This window comes from Bufo gargarizans, chromosome 2 (genome assembly GCF_014858855.1).
Source record: "Bufo gargarizans isolate SCDJY-AF-19 chromosome 2, ASM1485885v1, whole genome shotgun sequence".
NCBI lineage: Eukaryota > Metazoa > Chordata > Amphibia > Anura > Bufonidae > Bufo > Bufo gargarizans.
In genome coordinates, this window is record NC_058081.1 from 708144305 (window position 1) to 708162068 (window position 17764).

At 47.6% G+C, this 17764-nt stretch overlaps 1 protein-coding gene across 3 annotated transcripts in view; it reads left to right on the forward strand.

The window, feature by feature from the left end:
* The first annotated feature begins 7004 nt into the window (after positions 1-7004).
* GRAMD1A (GRAM domain containing 1A) overlaps positions 7005-17764 on the forward strand; it is a 147597-nt gene continuing 136837 nt past the window's right edge. For all 3 annotated transcript variants that reach the window (XM_044282530.1, XM_044282531.1, XM_044282532.1), the window contains exon 1: positions 7005-7991. In XM_044282530.1, the coding sequence (XP_044138465.1) occupies positions 7699-7991 (293 nt within the window). In that variant the 5' untranslated portion in view covers positions 7005-7698. The remainder of the gene's footprint in view (positions 7992-17764) is intronic.

Here is a 17764-nt window from a genome sequence, read left to right on the forward strand (position 1 = left end):
TGTCGTGAATTGCACCCACATTTGGCGAAGTTTGGCGCATTTTTGCAACCGGGGATCTCTGAACAGGTAAAAGTCAGGCCCTGACAACCTAGCGGCATGACCCCTCCAGAAGTAGTGGTTGTCACCCAGCTTTCCTAGGCTCCTGAAAAGCAAACTAGTGATACAGCGGCTGCGGCATGAGTCAGGCGCTCTACAGGGCGTCACAGCGGCCATGTTGGCTGTCACCCAGCTTTCCCAGAGACGGATACAACAGAATCAATGGCTGTTAATTGGCAGAAGGGTGTGTCCCATCCCAAGCCGACCGTCCCGGAGAATTACTACTACCCAGGGACTATCAATCTCAGCCTGGCAGAGGGAGGCTCATCATCTCCAGGCACTGCAGATCTTTCCTGCAGAGGAGAAGCTGATGGAGCAGAGACTGGGGGCTAGTGGCCTCATTAACCCCTGGGATGCTGCAGCCGGCGGGGAGCACAGGCCCCTGCAGTGAAGGACACCCCCTCCCTCTGATGTCTTCTGTTTAATATCAGCACAAGGTCAGCAGAAAACTTCCAGCCCTGGAAACAAAGGGCCCAGGACAGTAACCTCATCCCTCAGCTCTGCAGAGAGGGGAGGTAAGTGACTGCAGTGCCTGCACAGGGAGGGGGAGGTAAGTGACTGCTGCCTGCACAGGGAGGGGGAGGTAAGTGACTGCTGCCTGCACAGGGAGGGGGAGGTAAGTGACTGCTGCCTGCACAGGGAGGGGGAGGTAAGTGACTGCTGCCTGCACAGGGAGGGGGAGGTAAGTGACTGCTGCCTGCACAGGGAGGGGGAGGTAAGTGGCTGCTGCCTGCACCGGGAGGGGGAGGTAAGTGACTGCTGCCTGCACAGGGAGGGGGAGATAAGTGACTGCTGCCTGCACAGGGAGGGGGAGATAAGTGACTGCTGTCTGCACAGGGAGGGGGAGGTAAGTGACTGCTGCCTGCACAGGGAGGGGGAGGTAAGTGACTGCTGCCTGCACAGGGAGGGGGAGGTAAGTGACTGCTGCCTGCACAGGGAGGGGGAGGTAAGTGACTGCTGCCTGCACAGGGAGGGGGAGGTAAGTGACTGCTGCCTACACAGGGAGGGGGGAGGTAAGTGACTGCTGCCTGCACAGGGAGGGGGAGGTAAGTGACAGCTGCCTGCACAGGGAGGGGGGTGAGTGACTGCTGCCTGCACAGGGAGGGGGAGGTAAGTGACTGCTGCCTGCACAGGGAGGGGGAGGTAAGTGACTGCTGCCTGCACAGGGAGGGGGAGGTAAGTGACTGCTGCCTGCACAGGGAGGGGGGAGGTAAGTGACTGCTGTCTGCACAGGGAGGGGGAGGTAAGTGACTGCGCCTGCACAGGGAGGGGGAGGTAAGTGACTGCTGCCTGCACAGGGGAGGGGGGTGAGTGACTGCTGCCTGCACAGGGAGGGGGAGGTAAGTGACTGCTGCCTGCACAGGGAGGGGGAGGTAAGTGACTGCTGCCTGCATAGGGAGGGGGAGGTAAGTGACTGCTGCCTGCACAGGGAGGGGGAGGTAAGTGACTGCTGCCTGCACAGGGAGGGGGAGGTAAGTGACTGCTGCCTGCACAGGAGGGGGGTGAGTGACTGCTGCCTGCACAGGGAGGGGGAGGTAAGTGACTGCTTGCCTGCACAGGGAGGGGGAGGTAAGTGACTGCTGCCTGCACAGGGAAGGGGGAGGTAAGTGACTGCTGCCTGCACAGGGAGGGGGGTGAGTGACTGCTGCCTGCACAGGGAGGGGGAGGTAAGTGACTGCTGCCTGCACAGGGAGGGGGAGGTAAGTGACTGCTGCCTGCACAGGGAGGGGGAGGTAAGTGACTACTGCCTGCACAGGGAGGGGGAGGTAAGTGACTGCTGCCTGCACAGGGAGGGGGAGGTAAGTGACTGCAGTGCCTGCACAGGGAGGGGGAGGTAAGTGACTGCTGCCTGCACAGGGAGGGGAGGTAAGTGACTGCTGCCTGCACAGGGAGGGGGAGGTAAGTGACTGCTGCCTGCACAGGGAGGGGGAGGTAAGTGGCTGCTGCCTGCACAGGGAGGGGGAGGTAAGTGACTGCTGCCTGCACAGGGAGGGGGAGATAAGTGACTGCTGCCTGCACAGGGAGGGGGAGATAAGTGACTGCTGTCTGCACAGGGAGGGGGAGGTAAGTGACTGCTGCCTGCACAGGGAGGGGGAGGTAAGTGACTGCTGCCTGCACAGGGAGGGGGAGGTAAGTGACTGCTGCCTGCACAGGGAGGGGGAGGTAAGTGACTGCTGCCTGCACAGGGAGGGGGAGGTAAGTGACTGCTGCCTACACAGGGAGGGGGAGGTAAGTGACTGCTGCCTGCACAGGGAGGGGGAGGTAAGTGACAGCTGCCTGCACAGGGAGGGGGGTGAGTGACTGCTGCCTGCACAGGGAGGGGGAGGTAAGTGACTGCTGCCTGCACAGGGAGGGGGAGGTAAGTGACTGCTGCCTGCACAGGGAGGGGGAGGTAAGTGACTGCTGCCTGCACAGGGAGGGGGAGGTAAGTGACTGCTGTCTGCACAGGGAGGGGGAGGTAAGTGACTGCTGCCTGCACAGGGAGGGGGAGGTAAGTGACTGCTGCCTGCACAGGGAGGGGGGTGAGTGACTGCTGCCTGCACAGGGAGGGGGAGGTAAGTGACTGCTGCCTGCACAGGGAGGGGGAGGTAAGTGACTGCTGCCTGCATAGGGAGGGGGAGGTAAGTGACTGCTGCCTGCACAGGGAGGGGGAGGTAAGTGACTGCTGCCTGCACAGGGAGGGGGAGGTAAGTGACTGCTGCCTGCACAGGGAGGGGGGTGAGTGACTGCTGCCTGCACAGGGAGGGGGAGGTAAGTGACTGCTGCCTGCACAGGGAGGGGGAGGTAAGTGACTGCTGCCTGCACAGGGAGGGGGAGGTAAGTGACTGCTGCCTGCACAGGGAGGGGGGTGAGTGACTGCTGCCTGCACAGGGAGGGGGAGGTAAGTGACTGCTGCCTGCACAGGGAGGGGGAGGTAAGTGACTGCTGCCTGCACAGAGAGGGGGAGGTAAGTGACTACTGCCTGCACAGGGAGGGGGAGGTAAGTGACTGCTGCCTGCACAGGGAGGGGGAGGTAAGTGACTGCAGTGCCTGCACAGGGAGGGGGAGGTAAGTGACTGCTGCCTGCACAGGGAGGGGGAGGTAAGTGACTGCTGCCTGCACAGGGAGGGGGAGGTAAGTGACTGCTGCCTGCACACTCAGGGAGGGGGTGCTGGCTGCATGCTGGGGGACAGGACCAGGCAGGAGGGGGGCTCCACAGGGATGAGTTCCTTGGACAAAGAAAGATCCAAGCCTGGAAGGTACGGGGTCGGAGGGGCGCCCCCCCAAATACAGGACAACACCTTCCTCCATCTATTGCACCCTGTATGGCAGCTCCCCCCCCCCCCAATATTTACTTATAAACTGTCGCAACAGCAACAATGTAACTGAAAGGTGATGTAAAGAGGAAGTGAAGAAAGTGATGTGTGATAAGTAGTGGGAGAACTGCTGGTCCTGACCTGCACTGACCCCACAGACTGGTGAGAGAGGATCATCCATCTATTATCTATTTATTACCTATTTATCTATCTCTTATTCTTTCTATTTATTAGATATTATCTATCTATTATCTATCCATCCATCTCTCTATTAAATCCATCACTATAATTCCCTATATTATGAAAAGTTCTACAACTTCCTAATAGACTTTATGTTTCGGTTCCTCACTATTTTCAAGATGTCTGCTTGCTGTCAGTAAATGCAAAGATTCTGAACTTTTCTGCAGGGACCTAACGGTCCGGCCGCAAGATCATTTTTCTACATGGAATTTTGGGAGTCAAAACCAGGAGTGAATTTAAAGAGAAGTCGTTCCTGTCCTTAATATTTTATTTCCTTTTCTGATCCACTCCTGATTTTTGGTTCCAAACCTTACGTGTGGCCGCCCCCTCAGGGGAACAAGTCCTGAGAAAGACCCCCGATGTGTTTATACTTGTCCTGACCGGATACAACCCTCGGGTGTCAGGCAGAAGTATTCGGTGTATTCGGGTTGTCAGCCTCCGGTTTACATTTAAGGACAGATAATTGCAAAACATGTTCTAAACGAGGAGCAGTTTCACTTTTGTTTCCAAATTCCATCTAAAAAGCTGAAAAAAATAGTGCAGTTTCCTGTTGTTATTTTTTATTTTATTTTTTCCGTCTGGCGCTTCTATATTTTCCTTGTGCTTATAACGTAGCAGAACAGTGGAAGTTCTAGTGTGAAGGGGAGGGAAGGCTTTACATAAAAATGGACCAGTCCTCAAAGACAATATTCTCATTAAAATACTAGCATAGTCCTCTCCAGTGTGTGGAAGAGGAGAAGTGACAACCCCTGAACACACCTGTACAGGCAGTAGTTGTCACCTAGGTAGACAGTGGTGCGATATCTCGGGGCACAGCCGCCCCATCAGGTTTCTGCCTGTAGTTTAGGAAGCCAAGACCAGGAGTCATCCTAAAAAAGAGGAAAAGTCGTATCTATCATATAATTTCTCTCCTTTAATGAGAGAAAAAAGCAACAATCACATGAAGATGGCTTTCACCCACGGAGGAACTTTGAAGAGCGGTCAGTGGTGACACCGCATGTCCTAGCACAAGGCGCATTGGTCCTTTAGGTTGGGTGAAATGCAGGGCAGCTGCTTCCATTTTCTGTATATACGGACACTGCACAGTACCACTTCTCCTGTATACTGGGTGTAATCCTCAGTGTCTGCCCTTATTCTGTATATATGGACACTGCACAGTACCACTTCTCCTGTCCTGTATACTGGGTGTAATCCTCAGTGTCTGCTCTTATTCTGTATATATGGACACTGCACAGTACCACTTCTCCTGTATACTGGGTGTAATCCTCAGTGTCTGCTCTTATCCTGTATATATGGACACTGCACAGTACCACTTCTCCTGTATACTGGGTGTAATCCTCAGTGTCTGCCCTTATTCTGTATATATGGACACTGCACAGTACCACTACTCCTGTCCTGTATACTGGGTGTAATCCTCTGTATCTGCTCTTATTCTGTATATATGGACACTGCACAGTACCACTTCTCCTGTCCTGTATACTGGGTGTAATCCTCTGTATCTGCTCTTATTCTGTATATATACACTGCACAGTACCACTACTCCTGTCCTGTATACTGGGTGTAATCCTCAGTATCTGCTCTTATCCTGTATATATGGACACTGCACAGTACCACTTCTCCTGTATACTGGGTGTAATCCTCAGTGTCTGCCCTTATTCTGTATATATGGACACTGCACAGTACCACTACTCCTGTCCTGTATACTGGGTGTAATCCTCTGTATCTGCTCTTATTCTGTATATATGGACACTGCACAGTACCACTTCTCCTGTCCTGTATACTGGGTGTAATCCTCAGTGTCTGCCCTTATTCTGTATATATGGACACTGCACAGTACCACTTCTCCTGTATACTGGGTGTAATCCTCAGTGTCTGCCCTTATTCTGTATATATGGACACTGCACAGTACCACTACTCCTGTCCTGTATACTGGGTGTAATCCTCTGTATCTGCTCTTATCCTGTATATATGGACACTGCACAGTACCACTTCTCCTGTCCTGTATACTGGGTGTAATCCTCAGTATCTGCTCTTATCCTGTATATACGGACACTGTGCAGTACCACTTCTCCTGTCCTGTATACTGGGTGTAATCCTCTGTATCTGCTCTTATTCTGTATATATGGACACTGCACAGTACCGCTTCTCCTGTCCTGTATACTGGGTGTAATCCTCAGTGTCTGCTCTTGTTCTGTATATATGGACACTGCACAGTACCACTGCACTTGATCTGCACTACACTTGTATATTGCCTATGTTCTGGTCTATTTGCACTTTTATATGTTACCAGCAGAAGGACCCGGCTTCGCACGGGTATATTTCATCTATTTCATTTTATGTTTCCTTGTGTCGTAAAAAGATATTGACAGTTTCCCCCATAACAGTAACCTCTACAGTACACGCCCCTTTAACAATGACCTCCAAAGTGCCGGCCCTTTTAACATTGACCTCTAGAGTGGCTGCCCCTTTAACAATGACCTTCACAGTGCCCGCCCCTTTAACAGTGACTGCCCCTTTAGCATTGACCACCCCTGTAACAGTGACCTTCATAGTGCCCGCTTCTTTAACAGTGACTTTCACAGTCACCGCCCCTTTAACAGTGACTTTCACAGTCACCGCCCCTTTAACAGTGACTTTCACAGTCACCGCCCCTTTAACAGTGACTTTCACAGTGACCGCCCCTTTAACAGTGACTTTCACAGTGACTGCCCCTTTAATAACAGTGACCTCCACAGTGCCCGCTCATTTAATAACAGTGACCTCCACAGGACCCGCTCATTTAATAACAGTGACCTCCACAGTGCCCGCTCATTTAATAACAGTGACCTCCACAGGGCCCGCTCATTTAATAACAGTGACCTCCACAGGGCCCGCTCATTTAATAACAGTGACCTCCACAGGGCCCGCCCCTATAAGCAGTAAAGAGAAATGGCTGGGTTGTTATGGAAACCTGGAGTAAAACTGTGTTTATGGCAGTTAGGATTTGAAGAGACTTGCAGGCTTGTATTGGCTAATGTGGGTCATTTTTTGGGAATATCTCAGGAACGATACGTCCTAGAATGCTGAGACCCGGTCTAAAACCTTCCTGGACACCTGATGTACCTGTGTGCCAAATTTTGTAACGATCGGTCCAGTCATTTGGTCACGCATAAAGAACAGACAGACAGACAGAAACTCATTTATTTATATATATATATATATATATATATATATGTAAAAGATAATAGAGATATGACGAGTCCATGATAAGCCCCAACCCTAACCTTCTCCCCTATCATCATTCTCATTGTTTAAATACTATCTCACCCCGCTCCTACAGGTGTTTTGTTTTTTGTTTGTTTTTTAAATAATTTTGCTTGTATCTTCACCCAGAGAAGAAGCAACACCTGGAGTTTGACTCAAAGTGATGTGGAGATGAAGACTCTTGAACATCAGGGACCACAAAGCTAATCAATGATCTTCCTTCAGACAGAATCGTCCTCTCAGAGTCCGGAGGTTGATGGTGACGGCGTCTGATTCGCCAGGAGCGTAAATACTATAAAATCTATAAATTGTCCCAGAGCATCCATTCTCAGGACTTCTCTTGGTGGAGTCAGAGCACCTTCTGAATTCTCTTCCGGTAGCAGCTTTATTATTTTCAATTGCCTCAGGACTCCTTTGTAGAACCTGCTGGTGACAAGCTTTGGCCAAGGGGATATTTTGCACTTACCTTAATTAAGATGTTTTAAAATAATTGCTTGCGAAATCACCAGACGCCTCCTCCTCCACCGCCTCCTGCTCTTCAGATCCCGCGGCTGAAGATAGATGAAGTTAAGTGCACATTAAAGTTTTATTAATAGACGGTAATGACATTTGTATTTGGGAGTTGAGGAGAGAACGGTCACGCCTGAAGCCGAGGTGGAGCCACCTGTTCTGGATCATTGGAGATACCAAAGACTATATATTTTTGGATATAAAAAGATAGCTTGTAATGCCAAAAACTGTTGTGGTCGAAAAACGTGGAGGAGGGTCTTACTACCTAAACTTCTAAGATAGTCGTGTTGGACATGCTAGTCCTTGTTTTACCATGGAAACAATTAGACAGCTGACGCCTCCAGAGTTATGGTCATGTTCCTCAACACCAAGTGCCAGGCGACGGCGCCTGAAGCTGAAAAAAGGTCAGTGGTTAGTGGAGTCATGCGCTGGGAGCGAGACAGAAGGGACACCGGTCAGAGGAAAAGCTCTGACGCCCCCTGCCATAGAGGTGACTCCATCCAGCGAAGATGATGCATGGTCAAACTGCTCCACACCGAGTGCTTCACCTAAGAGGCGCCGAGGTCTGCTGAAGAAATGGCTGAGTAGAAAAGACGGAGGAGGATGGTGAGTAACAGATCTGTACTGGTTCCTTCCTTAAATGCTTCATTTATTTTTTTATTTTATGGATGTAATTCCTCCTCCCATCCTATAGGTGGTCTAGAGAGTGAGATTTCATAATCAGATACCTTGCACACACAGCGCCACCTATAGTGTGGATGAATGTTTGAGGAGGTGGATAGACTAGGACTATCGTGTGTTAAACTTGTGACGAAAGGGAAAATTAGCGCAACCAATAAATCTGCAGCCGTCAAAACAAGGACGTTTCCAGGAACTAATCTTTAAATGCTGTCCTTGTCCCAGGAAATGAAGGACGATCAGAGGCTGGTGGGGAGGATCTTGAGCTGATATTATAGTTCACATTCCAAAGATGGTGTCCTTGTGCTCAGGTGGCCTCATCACCACCATATTAAAGGAGATACTGACCTGTATGGGAAGCCCTCTTCTCAAGTGCCTCAGCAAGGACTGTCCGCAGCCAGTGATGGGGGGGAGGTCAAGAAGTAGCAGATCCTCCAGTTCGGGGGTGTTTAGGTTGTTACTCCAGCCCTATATCTAGATACCCTGGCTGGTTATTACCCCACCCGGCACCCAGCACATGGGACACGTGCCCCACCAGCCCCCATAATTATGATCCTGCCAAGGAGACGTGAAGGGTATGAGGTCCTTGAGATGGCCAGCTTTTAGCTGCATAAGGGACTTTTCTTCTCTGTCTGTGGGCTTGGTGACACCCGTCTCCCTTGCTGGCAGCTGCCGTACATTGCCGGGAACATCCAGTAGTGCTGACAGGCAAATCTTCATTAAGCAGCCGTCTATTAAACCGGTGAAATGCGGACTCAGCGATGGCCTGGCATTGTCCTGATGCCAAGAGACGTTCTGGACATGGCAGGCTAATAAAGAAGAGGTCACCCACTCCTCTGTGAGATCAGGAGACGGGTAGTACTAGTCAGAGGTGGTGGCACGTCTTCACTACCCTAGACCAGCAGGGAATGTCAAGTTAACCTCTTCACTGCTGTAGACCAGCAAGGAGTAACCTGGTCACTGCCCTAAATCAGCGGGAAATGTAAACTTAACCTCTTCACTGCCCTAGATCAGCGGGAAATGTAAACTTAACCTCTTCACTGCCCTAGAGCAGCGGGAAATGTAAACTTAACCTCTTCACTGCCCTAGAGCAGCGGGAAATGTAAACTTAACCTCTTCACTGCCCTAGATCAGCAGGAAATGTAAACTTAACCTCTTCACTGCCCTAGATCAGCGGAAAATGTAAACTTAACCTCTTCAGTGCCCTAGATCAGCAGAAAATGTAAACTTAACCTCTTCAGTGCCTTAGATCAGCAGAAAATGTAAACTTAACCTCTTCACTGCCCTAGATCAGTGGGAAATGTAAACTTAACCTCTTCACTGCCCTAGATCAGCGGGAAATGTAAACTTAACCTCTTCACTGCCCTAGATCAGCGGGAAATGTAAACTTAACCGCTTCACTGCCCTAGATCAGCGGGAAATGTAAACTTAACCTCTTCACTGCCCTAGATCAGCAGAAAATGTAAACTTAACCTCTTCACTGCCCTAGATCAGCAAGGAGTAACCGCATCATTACTCCAGGCCAGCAAAGAATAACCTCTTTACTACCATGGGCCAGCAGGGAATATACTGTAAAATGAATGCCATCTCTACCCTAGACCACTGTGGAATGCAAAATTAACCTTTTCACTACCTTAGCCAAGTATGATGTTTAAAATTAACCTATTAACTAACCTAGATCTTCAAGGAGTATACGGTGAACCTCTTCACTGCCCCCAGACCATCCTGAAGTGGAATATTAACTTCTTAATTATCATAGATGAACAGGAATAAAACATTAACCTTTTACCTACCACAGACCATCAGTATCAGGATGTAACGTTAACCCTTTCTCTACCTTAGACCCACAGGGAATCTAAACTTAACCTCTTTAATGCCCCAGCCCAGCAGGGAATTTAAAACTAACCTTTTCACCACCCTGTCCCAGCAGAAGATATTAAATTAACCCCTTCACTACCTTAGCCCAGCAGGAAATGTAAAAATAACCTCTGCATTAGGCCTCATGCACACGGCCGTGGCCGTATCGCGGCCCGCAAATGGCGGGTCAGCAATCGCCGGCCGCCGGCCATGTGCACCACGCATCACAGATGCGGACCCATTTACTTGAATGGGTCCGCAATTCTGGAGATGCGGAACGGAGTCACGGAGCGGAACATCCTGGAAGCACTATGCAGTGCTTCCGTGGTGTTTCTTTCCGTTGTTCCGCACCGCAAATAAATATGACCTGTCATATTTTATTTTTTTTGCAATGCGGACAGACCACGGACCTATTATGCACGGATGTTGCCGTGTGCATGCGGCCTTACCCTGGGCCATCATGGAGTGGAACATTAACCTCTTCATTATCCTAGATCCACAGGAAATGTAACATTAACCTCTTCACTACCTCAGACCAACAGGGAATGTAAAAGTAACCTCTACACTGTCCTAGACCACCAGAGAATTTGACATTAACCTCTTCAGCACCTTAGACCAATAGGGCATGTCTCGCTTCCTTTTTGGGATTCGCGTCCTCACCTATCCCTTGGTCGAATGTGACGGACGGTCTTTTTTCAACCATATTAACTATATAACTATGTAACAGTAACCTTTTCACTGCCATAGACCAACAGGGACTGTAAAATTACCATTAATCAGCAACATTAATCATTTTAGCTTCTGCTTTGCTTTCTCCAGGAAAGATGAGCCCCTTGGGGGCTATATTGTTTGTTGGCTTTCTTCCCCATTTTCTAGAAACTTAGTAGACTTGGCATGAACGTGCGGACACCACCGGCTGTCTGTCTGTCTGTGATCCAGCTCCTATGTGATGCTGTCTGTCAGCCATTACTGTACACTAATAACTATAGAGACCGCTCAGCCTCTCCTGACACAGCTTTGTTTCTTCTGCTGCTGCGGTTGCGCTGCCCCCTGGTGTTTGAACACTGGTACTGCCACATTGCACAAAACGTTCAGCACTTTTCATCAGGAGGCAGATCCTTACTAAAATACAGGCGGCTTAAACTTAGCCTACATGCACACGAACGTTATTTGTTTCCATGTCCTTTCCGTTTTTTTTTTTTGCGGATAGCATGCAGACCCATCCATTTCAATGGGTCCGCAAAAAATGTCAGCATCAGTATGTCCATTCCGTAGCCCCGCCAAAAAAATAGAACATGTCCTATTCTTGTCTGTTTTAGGCATTGTTACAATGGATCCGCAGGATCCGCAAAAAAAAAAAACAACGGATGGCATATGGATGTCACCGGCTTTTTTTTTTTTTGCGGACCGCAAAACGCATACAGTCATGTGCATGTAGCTTAAACCGGATGATAACTTTGTTGCACGGCAGGAGACTTTATATGTCTTCCAGGCTCTCTTACTTTGCAACAGAATTTTGTGCCAAAATTTTGAGGCAAAATGGCGCATATTAGGCTACATCACTTTTTTACACTAAGCCGCGCTCCCTGGCGGGCGAGGGGTCCCTCTTTTGGGGGGACAGTCCCTCTTTGCTCCATAAATGTCCCTCTTTTTGATCTGAGGTATAGATTTTCATTATTGCATTTACAATATTGATGCAGAAAGTTTTGGGCTGGTTCTCAGGTGCATAGTAGAGCCCTCCTTGTATATCATTTCATTACTTGATGCAATTTAAATTTTTGAAATTCCTGTATTCAGATATTTTTTGCAGTATTTCAAAACTATTGAACTGTATCAATATGCCGGAAAAATGGATCGTTCACACAATGAACCAAAAGTGTCCGTCTTTGAATGTCCAAAAAGTTGGGAGATATTGTGTATGCCATAAAATACTGTTTGTTTGTTTATTTATTTATGTAGATTACATTTTCCTCTGGTAGCGCCCCCTTCTGTTTATCCTCATGGTCCATCTTCTCCTGCGTTCAGAGGTGGACTGACCTGGTCAGTAGTTTCCCTGCTGACGTAGAGATCTCATAGAGAAGCCCGGACACCTTTTGTTTCTTGATCCCTACTTTTAAATCCATATAGAATCTAGAAGTGTATCGCTTACATCTCTTCCTAGATAGTGTGGCCATATACAGGAGAGGAAAGGGTTAACAGGAGTCAACTGCAACTGGGGTATGCATGTTCTTGATGAGCTACTGCCCACCCACGGAAAGACAAGCAAGTCCTTCTGAGTAGGTCTCATGCACACGGCCGTGGTTTTTCTCCGCATCCGATCCCCATTTTTTGCGTCTTGGAGGCGCATCTCTGGCAGCCCTTGCGTTTGGAATAAAAACTATGTCGGCCCCTTGTTGGCTTAGTTTTTATCTAACATTTACATCTGTTTCCAGATGTAGACGTTTGAAAATTTGCCAGGGCTGGAGTCCCGACCACGGCACCGCCCTCGCCGCACCCAACTGGCAGAACTGGTTAAAAAAGGGGACTTGTGACTATTTTACGCCTAAAATAGTTGCAAGTCTGTTAGTAAATGTCCCCGACCGTTGCCAGGATATGCTCTGGAAATAAAGAGGTTTCCGGGATACATGGATGTACCGTCCTGTCCTCAGGGTAGGTCATCAATAGAGATTAGCGAATTTCTAAAAAATTCGATTCGGTCGGTTCACCGAATTTTATAAAAAAGATTTGATTCGATCTGAATTTATTTGCGGTGAATTGCATTAAAAAACGGCTATTTCCTGGCTGCAGAGATCATTTATAGTGGTGTAGAACACTGTGCCTGTGTAGTGGTGTAGAACACTGTGCCTGTATAGTGGTGTAGAACACTGTGCCTGTATAGCGGTGTAGAACACTGTGCCTGTATAGTGGTGTAGAACACTGTGCCTGTGTAGTGGTGTAGAATACTGTGCCTGTATAGTGGTGTAGAACACTGTGCCTGTATAGTGGTGTAGAACACTGTGCCTGTGTAGTGGTGTAGAACACTGTGCCTGTGTAGTGGTGTAGAATACTGTGCCTGTATAGTGGTGTAGAACACTGTGCCTGTGTAGTGGTGTAGAACACTGTGCCTGTGTAGTGGTGTAGAATACTGTGCCTGTGTAGTGGTGTAGAACACTGTGCCTGTATAGTGGTGTAGAACACTGTGCCTGTATAGTGGTGTAGAACACTGTGCCTTGCAGTAACATGCATAGGGAGTCTGCTGTGGTAGTGAAATAATACTGTCAGTATGACATGTAGATGACAGGTGTCGCTCTTAGAATTACTGCACACTTTACTTATTTGGGCAGTGACAGGGCAAAAACTAACCAAATAACTCAAGTATTAACTCAGCCTTACAGGTTGATGTTAGCGCCAAGAAGAAGCGCACTCCTTGTACACTGTCGTCAGCTGATTTCACATAGATGTCTACAGAACCTGTTCTATTAAACGCTTATACAAGCAGAGCCCCCCGACAGAGTGAAGAGGGTGTCAGCAGTAAGTTTGTGTTGACGTCACTGATCATTTTGCCCTTCCTCTGATCCGTCAGAACAATAACCCCAAAAACACGGATCCTGTCTGTGGAGCATCCGCCTTCACTCGGTCAGCATTTGGTCAGTAATCCATCAGTATTGCTAATGCCAGAAAAACAGGAGTCGATCCAAAACAGAGATGACACGTGGATGGAATATTTGCATGTCTTCTGTGTTTTGTACCCACTCCTGCTTTTGGCTACCAAATCACAAGCCAATTCTGATGGGACCAAACAGGCCTTACAGCTGCTACACAGACAGGATCCGTTGTGCATCTAATTTTTCCTTCCTTCTGACAGATCACAAGAAAGGTCAAATAAATGATGATGTCATCCAGGCCGAAAGGCAAAATAGTGGCCCAGTCATGAAGTGGGGAGGGTGGGAACAGGATGAGAAGTCCACAGAGTGGCCCTATGACATAGTGGTGAGGTGGAAGCAGCATGAGGAGGCCACAGAGTGTCACAATGACAGAGTGGTGAAGTGGGGGGCAATACCAGTACCAGCTGAAGATGGTGGCTGACAGAAGGAGCACCTAGTATCACTGCAGAACAGGCGATGGGACCTACATATATTTTCTTTTTCTACACCACATAAATGGCTGTAGTAAGCTGTAACTTCACCGCTGAACGGCAATTATCACATATATTTTCTTCTTTTTTTTTCCTATTAATACACCCCACCCCCCCAAAAAATTTAAAAATAAAATTAAACAATGTTAATTCACCACAGAACGGCTAATAGGACGTACGTATATTTCCTATTAATACACCCCATAAATGTCTGTATCACACAGAGCTTGTCCCCCAACCACAAGCAAGGTTTGCTGGAATTACTGATGTATCATAAAGTGCAAACAACCTAAAAGTAGCAGAATAACTGCAATGTGGATCCCCAATTAGTGCAGCAAGGTGGACCCATGATGTGATGACGTCGCTACATCGCGCCTCCCCCCCCCCTCCTCCTGCCTCGCTGTGGTGAATTGCGACGTCTGCATGGAAAGGAGCCACTCTGGACCTAGGGGGCTGCGGGCTCCCATCGGCTCTTTGTCCCCTCCACTTTACTATAGACAGGATCGGAAGGCTGGCGGTCTGATTCTTTCGTCTATATCTACCTCCTCCTGATAGCATCGGAAGGTTTGGCGGTCCGAGTTTTATCTGTTTTCATCTCCTTCAATGCCATCTCCTGGCTTTATGAAAAAGTCATCTTCTGCCTCTATGAATAAGTTACCCTTCTTATGAGCTTAGAATGTGTCTCCCTGACCCCTCGGCCGTTTACCAGACATATGTATGTGACTAAGTGCCCACAGCCTGAGCCTGTGATACCCCTGATTCTGATAGCAAATAGGCATTGGGACTGATTTGGATGAACTGTTGCTGAATCTTCTTAACTTGTTTGGAAACTATTGGGAACGGTTTATATTGAGGCTTTTTTTTTTTTGCTTTTTTGGTATTTCTTTCTGTGGCTTGTCTTTTTTTAGTTTTTTCTTCCTCCTCCCTTGCTCCTCAATTTCATTTTGGAGTACTGAAATATAACTGAACCAGAGGAAAAGAAGGGAGAGGAGGAGGGGAGAGAGAGGGAAGAGGGAAGGGAAAGAAAAACTAAAGAGGGAAAATATATATACATAAAAAGAGAGGAAGGGAAAAGGGGGAAGGAAATGGACCCTTAACAAAATAGACGTTCAGCGGAACATGCGTCTCAAAAAATGGGGTAGAAAACACTAGAAGCGGCAAAAATAGACCAGTTTTAAAGTCCCCAAATGTAATTACAAGAGCAGGACAAAAAGGGACGGCCAATATAAATGGTAAAAAAAATGCCGGAACCAGAGTGGGTGAAGTCCTGGAGGAGGATCTTCAGAATGAAGAGTTGAGGAGGGAACTTATTGTGGAGCCTGCCCCACTAAGAGGAATCCTGGCTGTGGTAAAAAAATATAATGGAGATTTAATACAGAACATCTCAACGCAGCTCGGGGTAATCCAGACCGATGTGGTCCTGAGAAGGGACGAGGTTACAAAGATCTGGGACAACTATAGAAAAAACTGTGGAGAGCGAAGCCAAAATATCCAAATCTGAAATTTCCATATTAAGAATGGAGGTTAATCCTGAGGACAGGTCTAGGAGATGGGATCTGAGAATTTTGGGTCTACCTGAAGGCTCTGAAGAAAATAATCTTGCCGAAAAGATACAGACCCTAATTCAGGAAAAGTTTGGGAAGGAACATGTCTCCCCTCTATTTCTGGTGCCAGGGGGTAAATCTATCCCTGGGAGACAGCCGCGGATGTTTTTGGCGAAGATACTGACGTCTCGAGATAAGGATACGGTTTTGAGAAGGGCAAGGGAGTGTCCTCCTATAGTATATAATGGAAGTAAACTGCTTTTCTTTCCGGATTTCTCTAAAGAGATCCAGGAAAAGAGACGCAGTTTTATGGCGGCAAAAAAAACGTTTACAGGAAAAGGACATTAGATATTCATTCGTTTATCCAGCTAAACTGAGAATAATATTCAATGGTGAAACCCCGGACTCTGCTATAGACCGGCTGGATCGGAATAATATTTAAACAGTTTTTTTCTACTTTAAATGTCGGTGGGAGAGGGCGAGGGGTGGTCTTGGGTGAGAGATCTGTGCCGTGACGTGGCAGGTGAAGAAGTGTGGGGGGGGCATGTGAGATGGGTTGCGAGGCGTCTCCTACGGTGGGGTTGGGGGTGGAGATTTGGATTATATTTATAGTAGGGGAATCTGTCGGCTGTTTTGTTGGCAGTTAGAATTTACACTTGGAATGTGCGAGGTCTTGGGGATAAGATTAATAGACAGGCGGTTTTTGACCAGGTCCAGAGACATCTACCAGCGATTGTTTGCTTGGTCGAGACGCATGCTACTGAGGAGTCGGTTCTGCGGCTCGGTACGGGATGGGCTGCGCAGACTTATCGTTCTACCTTTACTAGTTACTCCAGAGGGGTTACAGTTTTGATTCATAGGGGGATTGATTTTGTCTCTATCGATAAGCAGGGGAGGGTTTTTGTTTTTTTATGGGAAACTTTCGGGAAGATTTTGCATTTTGGCCTTCGTTTATATTCCGCCCCCTTTCCCCTACATGTACTCAATTATTTATTAACCTTTGTCGATCAGTGGCCTGAATGTCCCTCGCTAGTTATGGGGGACTTTAACTGTGTTATGAACCCAGAAATAGATGGGATTTCTTTGGGGGGAGATATTTACACTCCAGCCCAGGAGTCTCCCCGACACGTTTTTGTCTGGAAGCAGGATATGTGGATGGGAAAAGGGAAAAGAGCTTACTTCTGCATAAGTAAATCTGGAAACTCCATGTCTAGGATAGACCCGGCCTTGATAAATAAAAACCATCTCGGATTTATTAAATCGGACTGTGAAATAACCGGGGGGGGGGGGGGGAACAACTACAAAGTAAGACCTCTATTTAGATTGAACCCCCACTGGATTTTTGTAATGGATAGGGATACTCAAGGAGATGGGGTATTTTTGGGATAGTAATGAGACGCAGCTGGAGTCCAACTTGTATGGGACGCATTTAAGGCCTTTATGAGGGAAATTTTTGTTAGTAACATAATACATAAGGCCAAAAAAAGACATTTGTCCATCCAGTTCGGCCTGTCATCCTGCAAGGTGATCCAGAGAAAGGCAAAAAAAAACCTGTGAGGTAGAAGCCAATTTTTGCATTATTCCTTCTCATAACTTTACATTTGTCAGTGTTAAACCTCATCTGCCACTTCTCTGCCCAAGCCTCCAGTCTATCCAGATCCATCTGCAGTAGTATACTGTCCTCTTCAGTGTTAACTACTTTACACAGTTTAGTGTCATCTGCGAAAATTGATACTTTACTATGCAGGCCTTCTAAACTATCATTGTATTTCATATCTAAGAAAGGGATACGGTAAGACAGAGGAGGAGTTGAAAGAAGCAGCGTTAGCTGGCAGCAATGAGTTCACCAGGAATAAAACATCAGGAAATAGGGAAACTATGCAGACTGTAAATCAGCCGTATGCCCTAGTGATGCGCGACATAGGCAGTATTCGAATTAGCGATATTTCGCAAATTTTTGGCCAAATTTTCGCAATAAATTAGCAAATTCGAGAATTCTTGATCTCCAGTAATTGTTTACTTGATTGAGAAAAATCGGCAATGTAATATATTCACAAATAGTGTTGAATATTCTAATCGCGAATACAAATATATAGCACTATTCTAAATATTCGCAAATTCTCGAAGTGGCTATATTCGCGATTCCAATGTTCGCGCTCAACACTAATGCCGATTTTCTCTTGGAA